Genomic DNA, 15,097 nt, shown 5'->3' on the forward strand with positions numbered 1-15,097 from the left:
CACTATTTTTTATTTACCGATTCATTTAAAAGAAGAATTAAATTAAAGGTAACTATATAATATCACTCAAAGGTTTTAATAGACATTTAGCCAAGAGTAATAAGAGCAAAACTGTAGCTTAATAACAATAAAAAAAACATTATTTTAAAGTTTTTAATAAGTAAGTAAATATAAAATATATTACATAATATTACAGATGAGATAAACCGGTAAATGTTACCTTAATTTCTTTATCCATGGCCAATCCTGCTTTGGGTCCAACCTTATGCTTTTTACGGCACTTTTTCATAGCTGATGCGGCCTTGCTATAACTTTCGGATCTTTGTTTATGCTGTTGCAAAAATCGTTTTTGTTCGGACTGAAAAACAAAATGATGGTAATAACATTAATAGAAAATAAAAGTTAAGTTGTTGTCGTTTAAATTTCATCAGATAACAACCAAATGGTACCAAGGGGTTAATCAGCAGTCTAAACTAACTAAAAGGTTAGATTATTTATCGGACAGGGACATTTTATTTGCTCTACATTCCTCGTAATACAGTAAAGGTGTATAATATTATATACATATATAGGCATATAATATACATATATTCGTTATCCCATACCAAATATCAGATACACACATTATTATTATAATATGCATTTTTCCATGTTTACTTTTAATGGCATACATAAATTATTAGGATCGAAACAGATAAGGAATGATGAGGGAAACGAATAAATCGAATATTATAAATATTTTGGTTCATAGTGTTTCCGATGGTAAAAAAATTACTCATCGTAATATTATAACCCAAAAGTCAAAACTCATCCACAAAGTTATTAAAATAATTGACGCATATGCATTGTATATTGTAGGTACCTACTCACAGTATTTTGGTATTTATATGCGCATAGTACTATAGAGTAATAGAATAGAATAATCATCCTATAGGTAAAGCTTTACCTGAACAACTTTGGTATCCTTTTCGAGATTTGTCTCCAGCGGCACTAGTAAATCCACGTAAAACGCTTTCAGCTAAAAACAAAACAAAACAATATTAATTTACATAAATTCCATAAAATATTGTGATTAGCAAAATATTATTTTTACATTTTCCTAAAAATACGCATTAAGCATATTTCAATTTAACATTATAGTTTTCTATATTATTTTACGTGACAGTAACACCTTTTACATATTACTTCCATTATATTATTTTTTGTTGATTAATGTGAAACATATTGTGCGAGTGTGTGACCGATGGTTTCAATTAAAAAAAAAAATAATAATAATCATAATAGGTACAAACTCAAATTTAAATCTCCGAATACTATATTGCATTGTTTGTCGTTGGCCGTTTGTCATTATTATGGTACAGAAATTATCGCCAAAATCAAATTTATAAAACGCGTATTTTTTATGATTTGCTTGACTATTTTTATTATACCTAAAATAAATTACTAACAATTACGGGTGTTTTTTTTTATTTTGCACAATATGCTCATTGGTAATATTGTGTACACAATATCAACGTTGAGTGAGACTTGTATTTCAAATAGTCCATCGTTACTTATTTATTGATGCATTAAATTTCATTATATAATACGAACGGTTCAATAAATATTGATCCGAGATTCATGACATAGCTATATTGACAAATACAATATACATGAGTAGTTTTATTTTTTACATTTCAGTGTATATCACGAAGATTGTTTAGTAAATAAATATTAATTTTACGCGAAAATTGCATATTTGTGTTAGCAATATTGTTGTAATAATCTGTAAAATCCTAATTGATTACATTATTATGCATAATAATATACATTAGTATAATTATGTATTTATGTATATTGTATATATATTTTTGTTTTAATCATATTACAATAAATTAATTTAAAACACGGCATATTATAAATTAATAAAATTGTTTTTTCTTTTCTTTTTAATCAATCATCTATTATAAAAAATTAGTGTCAAAACTTTGATACAATTTTAACAACTTAATAAACAAAAGTTTGGTAATTGGTTTATAGAGGAGTAAGGCTGCCGTTATGTCGAGTGCACCTAACTCACATATTTTATGTTTTGGTTAAATTTTAACGGACCAACATAACAATATAACACAATTTAATATAATATTAATTATTAAACTAATATTACTGTCTATAGAAAAATAATAACTCATCCCAAAAATAGGGGCACGGAGATCAAATATACCTACATTACATTGTTACGAGTCGTGTAAAATATGTAGTTTTTCTTTATATTTATACTTAATTTAAAAAATGTTTTTTTTCAGTTATACCCTAGTTATTTATTAATAATAATGTTTACTGCTAACATTAATTTACTCATATAGCTGGTGTTTATATAATATTGAAGTACTAAGTAGTATCAAAGGTGTACCCTTAAAATGTTTTAGATTTCAATGTGTTAAAATAAATTATCCTTTTTTTATCTAGATAATAATGTATTTATCGATCATCTTTATCTAGATAAATATGAAAATGAATTGTGCTATCTTTTATCTTTATCTAGATACATTTTTGTCCTGTTATCTTTATCTTTATCTAGATAAAAAAGTACTTATCTAATCCCAACACTGCATGATAGTCAACTGATATGAAGGAGTTTCCATATCAAAATGTGATCAATTCCAATATAGCCGTATAGTCACCGTGGATTGCGTATAATGTATTTTATTTGAATAGATTTTAGTAGACAATAATAATTTGTTATAACTGTAATAATGTAGCTAAGTATAATTTAATGTGAATTTTTTTTGAAACTTTTGCGATGACTATAAACATAATATTAATATATTATACTATTTAATAACCATTATCAACTTAATTTTAAGATGACTAAAACGAGAAAGGTCAATTTCGATCGAAACGGGTCTCACCCTAAAATATCCTAAATTATCCGTCTCCGCTCAGAATCATTTTTGATATTATATCATTGAATTCAAATTTGGTACCATCCATTACAGTTATCCACTTGTAACCTAACTGCACAGCAGAGTGACATCCACTTACCCGATTTTTTACAATATATTTTCAGGTAAACGTCCGTTTTAGTTTTCTATAGTTTTATACATTTTTTTACATAAAATTATAATATTTTCATGGCAATGCAACATGCAACACATAGAGCTTTACTAACGTATCATGTCCGATTGTTAATCACTTAAGAAAATTTATTGAAATAATATTTTTTTTTGCAGTAATTTCTCTTTAGATTTACATTTTGAAAATATGATATACTTCGTCTGAACTACAATAGCTAAAGCCTGATAAAGGACCGCGAGAAAAAAATCGGGCTTCCCCAAATTGACCAGCCGACGCGTATCTCACATTAAATTGAAATCTACTGACTATGGACCGAGGAAGATATATATATATATATATAAAGCGAGAGAGAGAGTGAGACACATGCAACATACTCTCACACACACACTGCAGATATATAGAGAAATCGGAAAAGTTTAGTGCAATCCGACCGAGCTTATATATATAGAATAATTTAATAATATATTATATGTACGAGGCTCAGACTGTTGCCATATTTTGTTTTTACCCTAGCATCGCCATCGTTTCCGGATATACAGGGCGAATTACCTCGGCGTTTTCCCGCGTTAGTCTAACGACGAAACACGTCTGCAGATCGCCCTGTATGGCTGTATGTACATCGCGTATTCTCCTTTTGGGCCAGTGCATTATGAAGAAAAATAATGGAAAACGTGCATAGCGTCGGACGGCCATTTGAAAAAATAAAACTTTCGACGACTATTTTTCCCCCTGCTCCGTCGCGCCGAACAACGCCTCTGCCGCCGCGATGGCGGCATTAGAAGTCTTCTATACGTTTGAAAAGTATAAAAACCACGACGACGCAACGTGGCCACATAGCCTTGTGACGTTACGTATAATATATATATATATGTGTGTGTGTGTGTGTGTGAGGTAGTGGCAAATAGATTATATCGAAAAACTTTATATGATCGATAAAAGTTTCTCACTATGCGGAAATTCGAGATAAGGTTTTAAAGTATATAGTTATACATTATATTATGACACACGCTGTTCGATGGAAAGTCGAAATGATACGCAACCCAAAGTCCAATCATACGATAAGACCTATAGGTGATAGGACGAGTAAAATGATATATTATAATAATGTACTGCAGTAACACGTTCCAAAAGCATTGTACGTAGTTTCCTATATACGTATACATTATATATACATATCTATGTATCTCTGTGGAAAGTCAATATATTATTCAAATGCATTTTAACGACAATAATAATAATCTGAATATAATAAATATTACCATAAAATATTTGATATTCTCCTTTCAATAGTCATAACATATACTCAACCGCATTAATTTATTATATGCACTAAGAATGCTAAACGTCATAGACTGTAGGATTCAAATGCACAATGAAAAAATAAAATTGGAATTTTATTTAAATAGTTTTTTTCTGTCTTTCTTATTGAAAAATCATTTTTGAAATTTTGTAAAATGTTAAGCATATTATAAAGTTATCGTAGCAAAAAAAAAAACTTAGTTGTAAGCAAATAAAAGGTCAATAAAATCTTACTGAAAAAACTGATCAGTAATCACTAATTAGTATACTTCATAATAATGTACAAGAGGACGTGATGGTAAATAAAGTAATATCTAGAAGTGATATAGTCATATTATCATATTATATTATCTACTTTCGGAGGAAAACTTTTCTGGCAATATTTTCAATCAATTTGTATACGAGTTGTGATAGTAGTATATATTCTGTTCATCGAGAGAACACACAGCGTGACGACCAAAACTGGTTCCCTACTCAACCGGTTTCGATGCAGGGGGATGCGCAGAATCAGCGTGTTCTCCCGCTGAACATAGTATAGTGCATACAACATTTTATGATAAACATTTTCTTGAGTTGTATTATTAAAATACCGTTGATCGAACACAAGCGAACAATTTTCGACTAATGCAATATATAGTTCGACAATATGTCAATTTACTCTAATAATATTACATAACATCAGAGGATAACCATCATTCCTAGAAGGTTAAAAAGGCAATGGCCAAGAGATCTCCTCAACATCTAACTTAAATAAAAAAAAATAAAAAAAAAAAAAAATTAAATAAATAAACTCAAACCCTAATTTCTGGTCAGGTGGCACTGCTGGGAGCCTTCCTCCTCTTGTTACTTTTTTCTTTTTTTTTTTCACATATTACTTATTACTCTGTCACCACACTTACTCATTATACACTTACATGTATAGATTGTAAATATACTTTATTTTTAATAAAAAAAAAAAAAAGTTAAATCGGAACTTAAATCTCGTAATTTATTATGTTTTGTGTACACGTTTGGTGATCTAAAACCGGAATTACAACGAACCTGCCGGTACTAAAAACAAAAACCATTTGTACTCAGGTTCTCATTAGAAACCTGAAATATTTAAAGTTTAAACACTAAAAACCTATTTGATTTTTAATTTTGACTATGCGGACTTATGTTCATAATTCAAGACCGATACAGTCACAGATAAGGTTCTCTAAGTAAAGAAAACTTTCGGCAGACGACATTTATATTTGACGAGTCAATCAAATTACATCGACCATTATATTATAGTCCTATTATAATTATATATTGAGTAATTAGTATATATATGAAATGATTAAAATATTTGATTTACTACAACTTTGGCACCAAGTTCTTTTGCGCAACTATATACTTGTCAAAAATGTATAAGGTTTGTTAACTGTTAAAACACGAATTTCTTCTCCTTAAATACGTATAATGCGTATCGAAATATTTTCATGGGTAATTGGATTAAGATTTTAATGAACCTTATAAAAGTCTTAATAAGCGTTGCCTACTCAATCATATTATATCCATGAACCGAACTCTGTAAATGGAATTATTAACTAGAGGAGTTAGGATATTGATATATAATTCGTTTTGTTTACTGTTTTGAAATTGTATATAGTTGAATGTTGGCATAGTATACGAAAACTTAGATCAAATATTCGAAGTTAAATTCGTATTTATAAATCCTCACTAATCACTTATTAAATGATAAGTTTAATATTGTTCATTACGCAGTTATAGTAGATAGGTACAATCGAAGTTTCGTTGTTATTTTGTGAGTTTTCTTTACAAACACAATTAAACCATAAACTTTAAATACTTATACACATTCTTAAATTTGTATTTTTTATAGTCCATTAAATTTAAGAGGTCAAAAGTTGTAATTATTGCAGGTGTAAAAATGAGATGTGATTTTTGTTTTTTTATACAGTTAAAATATTATTTTAAACTGTTGCGTGTATAATGCACATAAATCAAGCATACACCTGCTTGTTATAACAATTTAACACTTTTTGGTTCATGCATTTTTATAAATAATATTTATCTACATTTATTGTACGTTTAAAATGTGTATACATCAAAAAAATGAGTGAAATCGGTTTAATTGACGGTCTGCATGGCGGTAGGCGGTAACAAAATAAGTCTAATATAATAGGTATTAGATTTTATGGTACCTATACCATATAGTTACATGTTATGGTTATATGTAATACCAATTAGAGGCCTAAATTGAATATGACGATAATTATCCGATAGTGTTTTGACTATTATTAAAAATGAATTATAATCCATTAATAAGACAAAATACTGCAATACATAATATACTATAAGTATTAACTTTCTACGATTTTTCGCTAATAGTTTCACCTATAAGATGTCGATTCCGTCGATTAATGACCATTTAGATTTGTTTCTCGGAGTCGGGTGACATTATACCGAACAGAAAGTGGAAAATGTGTTACAAAAGTGCGTGCTATATTATATTGCGCACATTTAATGCTCTGTAGATATACCACCTAGCTGCTACTTACAGTAATAATAAACGGAACGTCATCGGGTGGGTGTACGGTTATTATATATATCATGTGTATAATTATAAATGGACATTTTTAATTTATTTATTTCTCTAACACAAACTTTTAGCTTAAAAGAGAAAGATAATCGTGAATAATTTTTATAATTAAATTTTTTTGTAAGTTATTATGATGATTTCAAAAAAAAATAAAATAAAAAACAAAATGTATCGCTACAATGTTAAATTTGACGGTCGAATAGAATAATCATATTATGTAGTATGTGCGTGTAAATTAATAAGCTACCGACTGGCAATGGAATTTAAACGCCAATATAATACAGTAACCGAACGCCTCCAATGCCGGCCAATAGTTGTAACGCCAAAAGAGCAAAACAGAACGAACAGAAGAGACGACAGGATATATTATTATGTTAATGATTGTAACGACTAGCGCGAAAACGAGGGTAGCCTACGATCTGCAGTTAGGCTGAAATTATTACTGTTGTGAGTCTGTGAGTGTCTGTGAGTGTTTGCGTGTGAGAGAGGGAGTGGGATAAATGCCAGAACCCTCGCATGACTATAATAATTCTCTCACTGTGAACAATTTACAAAACCTGGGGCTAAAATCGAAATGCTCTATACATTGTTATGCGATGTTCCCCATATTTTTTTGTACACTTATTCTCCGTTGGATTCGTTTTAGATTTTTAATGAGAGTATTTGCGGAAAAAAGTACGCACAAAGTATGATTACAAAAAACAAAACAAACGAGTATCATGGACAAGATAATATAGTCATAGCGCTAAGACAATAATGTACGGACTTACCTAATTATTGTACAACATAAGTGCGCCTGGGCGAGTTAATATTATTGTTGAATTCTTAGGATTTCGAAAAAATATATAAAGAGACGGGGCTGCATTATAATATATTATGTTTATAGAATATTATAATCGATTCAGATGCACAAGATTTAAACGTCGTCGGCACATGGTATGAATAGACTGAATAATTTACATAATAGTATAATAAAGGTTTGTGAAAACGTTATTTTTGCTATGGCTCGATAAATATATTTTCGAAATAAAAAAAAAACAGTATTATTACGCATCACATGTATGTTCGTTATCAGAAAAGTTATATTGAATTTTAATTAAATATTATAAAAACGTCTGAATAATATTATAATAATATATAAATTATAAGCCATATTATTATAGTTCTCCTTTAGATAAATAATGCAACCATCCGAGGATATTGAATATACTTTTACATTAAGTTTTTTGTAAATACGTTTTTTTTTCATTCGTATACCGTCCGCTGTTTACATTATTTTATTACAGAATTCAATGTAATTTTTTTGACTTCGATTCGTGATGAAATATTAATTAAGGGACGGATCCAAAACTAATCAATTATTCATAATAAAAGTTTATATTAACAGCCAACAGGTCATCGAAGTAGGATACTAATTTCCTTTTTTGATTACTATCCTATAAGTATTCCTCTCGACATTCTCATATTTTTTAACATATTAAAAAATGCTATTTAGGTTGTATAATATGTTATAATTTATGAACTTTGTTGGAAGCAAATTAAATTAGATTATTTTACTATTTCTGACTTTAAAAATATCGAAAATTCGTGTATTAAATAATTTTATTAGGTTTAATTTACTTTTTCTAATTTTCTGAATATAAAACTTATATTACCTATTTGTATTATCTAAACAGTTAAACCATTAGATATGTGCTTATAGTTTACAGTACACCGGTTTAGAAATGATAATGTGATCAAAAACAGAAGAAGGAATTTATAAACTATTTTTTCTATACAACATGAATTAACTTATTTGTGTATTTTTAACTTACGATGTTTAGCTGCTGTGATTGGATTTCCTTGTAAACCTCAACGATCTGCATAAGTGCTGAACCTGTAACGTAATTAAAAAAAATTTCGTTAATGGTAGGTACTATACAGTCTATACATTTTACCATAACAAACGATACTCAAGAGAGTACGGTATCACAGATCATAAATTAAACTGAAGATTTACATAAGTACCAACATAACGCGCATAGTGTCATAGAACACTCATGTGATACCATCAATTTGTTTATTACTTTCCCTGACAATATTCTCGATTATAAATAAATTGTTAATTTTAAAACAGAGGGGTGTTTAATTTTTCTATCCAATTAAATTTTCAATTGTTACTCATTTTAAACTTTACCAACTATTATATTATTATTGTAATAAATAAAATTGATATTTGTAACAAATTACAAAATATCAATATAGACAAATTCATCAGTAATAACATCATTGCATAAAGAGGTACTTATACAAATTAGTAATTACTAACGAAGTAGTTTTATTAGGTCTATAAATGTAATTATGTTATTGTTGATTTATCAGCGAATGTAAAGTATGTTAAATTAGTCAATGCATAATATATGGTCATAAAATGTAATTATAAATTAATGCGTTTACTTAATTGAATATTCATCAAATATAGTAATAACTGATATTTAAAAAAAAATGTTCAAGTTTTTTTTTAAATTTATGTTTAAATGCAATCTCTTAAATTAAAATTAAATTCAAGTTCAAGTTCATGCATAATCAAATGAATAAACGCATGCACCCACAACATATCTAACTATTAATAAAATAAAATAAAAATCTCTATTCCGTTTATTGAAATTTATCATTTATAATAATAATACATAATTTATCAAGTTTCTTTATTTAATTTATCACTATATTAATATAATTAAATAATTATGTATCAAAACTGACATTGTAAATTATTATTATTATTTATTATTCCTAGCTGATATATAATGTCTGATATGTATTATGTAAATATTTGATATATAAATATTTATTGATTCCGCAAAAATGTATGATTTCTAGTTCAGTAGGTCATCAACATTTTTCATTTCATATTTCTAAGGGTCAGAAATCTGACACAAATAATACATACATACTTTAAACAGAACATTTTAGGAATTTTCCAGGAAATCGTGTCAAATTTAAAAAATAATACAACATTAACATTAATATGAATGTTCCCAAACGTTCAGCCCATTTTAAAAATCATAAAAATTCAAAATGTTTTGACAACTATAATATTTTATAATTATTAAATTTGTAGAAAGAAAACAATTTTTTTGATTCTTTTATATACTCGTAATACAATTAATGTTGTACAATTTATTTTTGAAAATCCTTTTTTCGCCGTCAACGATGTTAATAAATTTCAACTTCTATCAATACCGCGAATTAAGATGTATAATATCTATGAGTTAATGGTTAATTCTAATTTTATGTATCTAAAATGTTTAAGTATTTTAATTATTAATGAACTGTACATTTGTATTCACAAAATACGAGTATATAATAATTTTCAATTTTTTTGATCTGTTATTTATTAACCATGTCAATTGAAATGTATTAAATAATTGTTAATGAACCATAAATTAACCGTAAAACTATAAACGGCTTTTCTAAAAAAAGGAAAAAAGTAACTTCTACATTTTATCTCCTTTACATTTTATGTAATATTTTAACAAAATTGAATGTTAGTTTATTCAATAAAAATTACCGGTTTTATATTAGATTCTATCATTTTTTATCAAATAAATATTAAGAAATGATTGCTATGGAAATAATAACGCTGACAAATGATGAATCTCAAAAACTAAATTATTATTTTAAATTATTTTCCATTAGTAAATTAAATAGTACTTAATTTAAATTCCGAAGCATATGTTTATTTAAAATTGTAATTGGTTGTCAAACGTTAATTAAGCGAACGGATTCGATTAAAACCTCTAAAATGCTACCAAGCAAAATGGATTATCACAACTCCCTCCCTCTTCCTCACTCATCCCCTCCAGCAAACATCTGATCGCTTTTTTGGGATAGAACTTAATTACTTCACCGATACGACGCCTGTTTAAATCCTCTTTGAGTATGTAAGGTGTAATTAGAGTGGAAGACACACATAAAAAAATACCTTACAACTTTAAAGTGCTAAGCTCTTAAGATGTTTTTGCGACAATTACGCCAACATTAATACACTTTAGTATGATTTAACACGCAGTTAACTTCTAAAATGTGATGACTATAATAATAATCGATATAAAATATTGAAAGGAATCTTAAAGATATTTATTATTTAAAGAAAAAACCTAAAATTCAATACAAGAGAATATGTGAAATTAATATATATAAATCGAAAGTGATAAAAATAAGGAAACAGTTATTGTTTTTTTCTCATATTATTTTCTTTTAACTAATGTCTTATAAATTATGATGTGTGAATCTAATCAAATGTTAAATTTACAAACATTTATTTTAAAGAAAATTTATTTTAGTTATAGAGATATATTTTTTTATTAATTGTAGTGATAGTATTGTGTATAAATTCTCGAAAGTCGACAATATTATTATTATGCATACATTTTACTCATTCAAAATATTGTATAAAGGTCAGTTGAAGTTTAGAAACTTGTTGTATAACTGGTAACTCATAAGTATTATAATATAATATATTAAGTGATAAGTGAAATAAAAATAAAAAATAATGACGTTTTCTATACTTTCGCGTATATAAACGTTACACAAACAAATAAAAGCATAATTTAGTGATAAAACACAAAAAATAACGACAGTGGTACCTATATGGCATTAACCTTTCTAATTTTACTTACTTTATGGTTTACATACTAAACAAAAATATAACAAATGTCATGAGTTCTTGAACATTTATATATTCTAACTACAAAATATCTGGCTTAAAATGTATTTTAAATTATACTATGGCCCATTTTTTTCTCTTAAGAAATAATAGGTATACCATTATTCATCATGAATTTTAATTTCCTCTGAAATATGCACAGAATTTAACACATGTGTATCTCCTATAGGTACTCACTTCGTAATACGTGATAATTGTTATATTTTGTTTCCCCGAAAATCGCAGCAGTACACAAATATAGTATACTATACTTATTACTAGTTTTATGTGTAATTTTTTCACTGATTTGTATGCATCAGATGACTATAAACACAAAAAATATCCAATATTTTTATAATTTTGTATACAATTAAAATAAGAATATCTTGATAAAACCATTGTATAATATATTATACGAAAATAATATGAATTTCGTCTTTGAGTTATAATCATTATATTTAAAAACTCTAAATATTCATATCGGAACAATATGCTATGCATATTTTTTCATAATATAATATGTATTATTATATAGATTTTGTATCATAATATTATAATTTATAATATTTGGCAAAATGACGCTCAAACGTATCTTTTACCGTCGTACATAAACCAAACATTTTGACAAAACGATAACGAATTCAAAGGTTCAAAAATCAATTCTTGTGTCGTACAACCTTCGTGGAGTGGGTGCGCGAAAAAAAAAAACCACATGATATTATTGTGGGAAGTACATTATTATTATTGAACAGGCATCGCGCGATGGGTTTTCAAAATTTATTCTTTTTACGAAAAAAGCATGTTCAATCGAATCCATAATAACAACATGACGATGATTGCAGACTTTACGCGCTATAATATTATTATACTGTGGGGTTTTCTACGAATATTTGTTGTTATTTATAAGTTTAATTTGCTTTCTTTGACGGGGTTTATACCAATATTTTTTTTATATGTCATTTTTTTTATCACGTCTCACATTGCACTGCACGCAATTAAACATGAAAAACTTTGTAAGTAGGTACATCGTACATGTCAGTTGCGATACCATATTATAATATTGTTTATTTATTTAAAACTTTAAAGTGTTATAACATACATAACGCAGGTATATGATATTATTATATTATTATTTGACAACTCGACAATCTTTGCACTGCGTGCGGAAACGAATCAGCCATTTTGTTTGCGGAAGAAGAAATAATAACCTGTTTTATTATAATATATGCGCCACCCGTCGATTTTCTTGTACGTCCACGTCAAAAATCGAAAAATACTTTATTGTGATTATTCACGCGGAATCGCAATTATTATTATTATGTAACTGTAAAGCACCGCATTTGTGTGTTTCCGTGACAATCGCGACGTAACACACTCGTATGAGGGATATATCAAATAGAGAGAAAAAATAATACACTAAGGAGAAGATTTACAAATGGGTTGAGACAAATGTCTGACAATCGGGTGCAAAACGATTTGTCCGATTTAGGTCCGGAGACGATGGCGATGACGACGATTACTCAAACCGGACGAACCGCAATTCGCAGACGCCGCCGCCGGAACGGAATTTCGCACGCCAACCTCTTCATCATATCGCCGCTGTCCTACTCTTCCTCCTTGCTATTCTCACGTCTCTCTCTGATATCGAGACAACGTCGTCCCGAGGCCAAATACATAAAAACTAGACCGGCTCGGAACGCTTGTATCTATTTGTTATAATTTTCGGGCCATTTGCCTTTTGACCGCATACGTACTTATGGTGTGTGTTGTGTGTATGCGTGTGTATATATACCAAGATTCAAGCCAAGCTTGAATATAATATATATATATATATATATCTGCACCAACGGATAACCGCAGTGAGGATCAAGATTTACATCCGTATAAATGGTTATACGTCATACCTCTACAGCTATGATGGCTTTAAACCTTTTTTTTTTTTTTTTAAATAGAGTCACGGACAACAGAGATGACCAATATTTTCAAAAATTCTAAAAAATAAAAATTCTTTAAATGTATTTTAATTTTTTCAATAACTTTATAAATTTTATAATTTAATTGTACGAGTGGGTTAAAAATAAATATTGTAATTTATTAATAGTAAGTAATATAGCCTATATTATAATCCCATTTAATAGCATTATAATAAAATATATTCTAGATATCTAATTAATTTAAAAGGTATTCTAAATACATACTATAAAACAGTTTGAACACATTTATTCAAATGATTTACAAGACTGTCATCCATAATAGTGTAGACAGATTTAATAATATTTAAAACAGAAAAGTTGAATATAGTATTATACCATGTAGCTTCTACCTCCGTGGCACATTGGGGGATGCCAAAATACTACTTATGAATAATATTCTATCTCTAAATCTAAAATAAACTTACTGTTAATGATGACATTTATTTTATAAGTGAAATTCACACATTAATGAAACGAAATTGATTAAATATATATAATATACTTAAGGTGAACTATAAAATATGGTATGGACTCAGCACTTCTATGTTATATAATTTATTATTATGTACTAGGTATATAAAATATATTGAAACTTGTATAGGTATTACATGTGTATATAAATATATAGGTACCACTAAACAATGATGTGTAATATTATTATATTCACCATCAACGATTCGTCATAAAAAATAATATAAGCATCAGCCATCGAATGTGGCATTCGATTTTGAAAATACATATTATTGTATTTAATTGTATTTATTATATTTATAAATGGGTTTTCGACACTTAAAATAAAACTACGCACCCACCGATGATGGTGTTATTTTTATGTAATCGTCTGCATTTCTATTTTATTTTTAGTTGTGCTCCCCCATAGTTAACCCGTTTTCGTGCAGGAAGCTCCTTGGAATACTCGTTTTGTGTGTATATAATATTAATATAAATATTTAGATAAATATGTGTTTATATATATATATATACCGTATACATCTTCTATACCTCTAAATCACGATTGTCATGAACTCTCACGTAATTTTTATGGAGGGTGTTCGATATTCGGATGTTTTACGATCACAAAGTTCAACGCGTTTTTATGTTTTCTTATAGAGATAAATACAAGAAAAGAAATCAAAGAAATTTATAAAGTGAAGTGGTTGTATATGCATTCAAATATTATGTATTGAATAACTGCAGAATAACAAAGTGCTGATAAAAATTGTTTTTTCACTCGTTAACTGTATATATTATATTATCCAATAACAATTTCAATATTGATAGATTACTATTATTTTTTTTTTTATCTTACAATTTGATATACACAATTTGTACAACGTAGCACAATAGGTATATGTAATATTATAATAGTAAAATTAATATTTTGACACTTGACTGGGAATTAACGATATCTAGAATCTAGAACTTTGTTGTGCTGTTTTTTTTTTTTTTTTTTTGATAGTTAATTTAAAATTTAAAATTACTTTGTTGTTGTTT

At 27.7% G+C, this 15,097-nt stretch overlaps 1 protein-coding gene across 1 annotated transcript in view; it reads right to left on the minus strand.

The window, feature by feature from the left end:
- The window catches only part of IRSp53 (Insulin receptor substrate 53 kDa), a 111,487-nt gene that overhangs the window by 13,662 nt on the left and 82,728 nt on the right, over positions 1–15,097 (minus strand). Inside the window, exons 4-6 of the mRNA XM_089219293.1 lie at positions 8,758–8,819; positions 947–1,018; positions 221–358 (exon numbers count right to left, since the gene is read on the minus strand). Coding sequence (XP_089075419.1) covers positions 221–358; positions 947–1,018; positions 8,758–8,819 — 272 coding nt within the window. The remainder of the gene's footprint in view (positions 1–220; positions 359–946; positions 1,019–8,757; positions 8,820–15,097) is intronic.

Source organism: Diuraphis noxia, unplaced genomic scaffold (assembly GCF_037042655.1).
Source record: "Diuraphis noxia isolate RWA-SAM2 unplaced genomic scaffold, SU_Dnox_SAM2 contig0002, whole genome shotgun sequence".
Classification (NCBI taxonomy): domain Eukaryota; kingdom Metazoa; phylum Arthropoda; class Insecta; order Hemiptera; family Aphididae; genus Diuraphis; species Diuraphis noxia.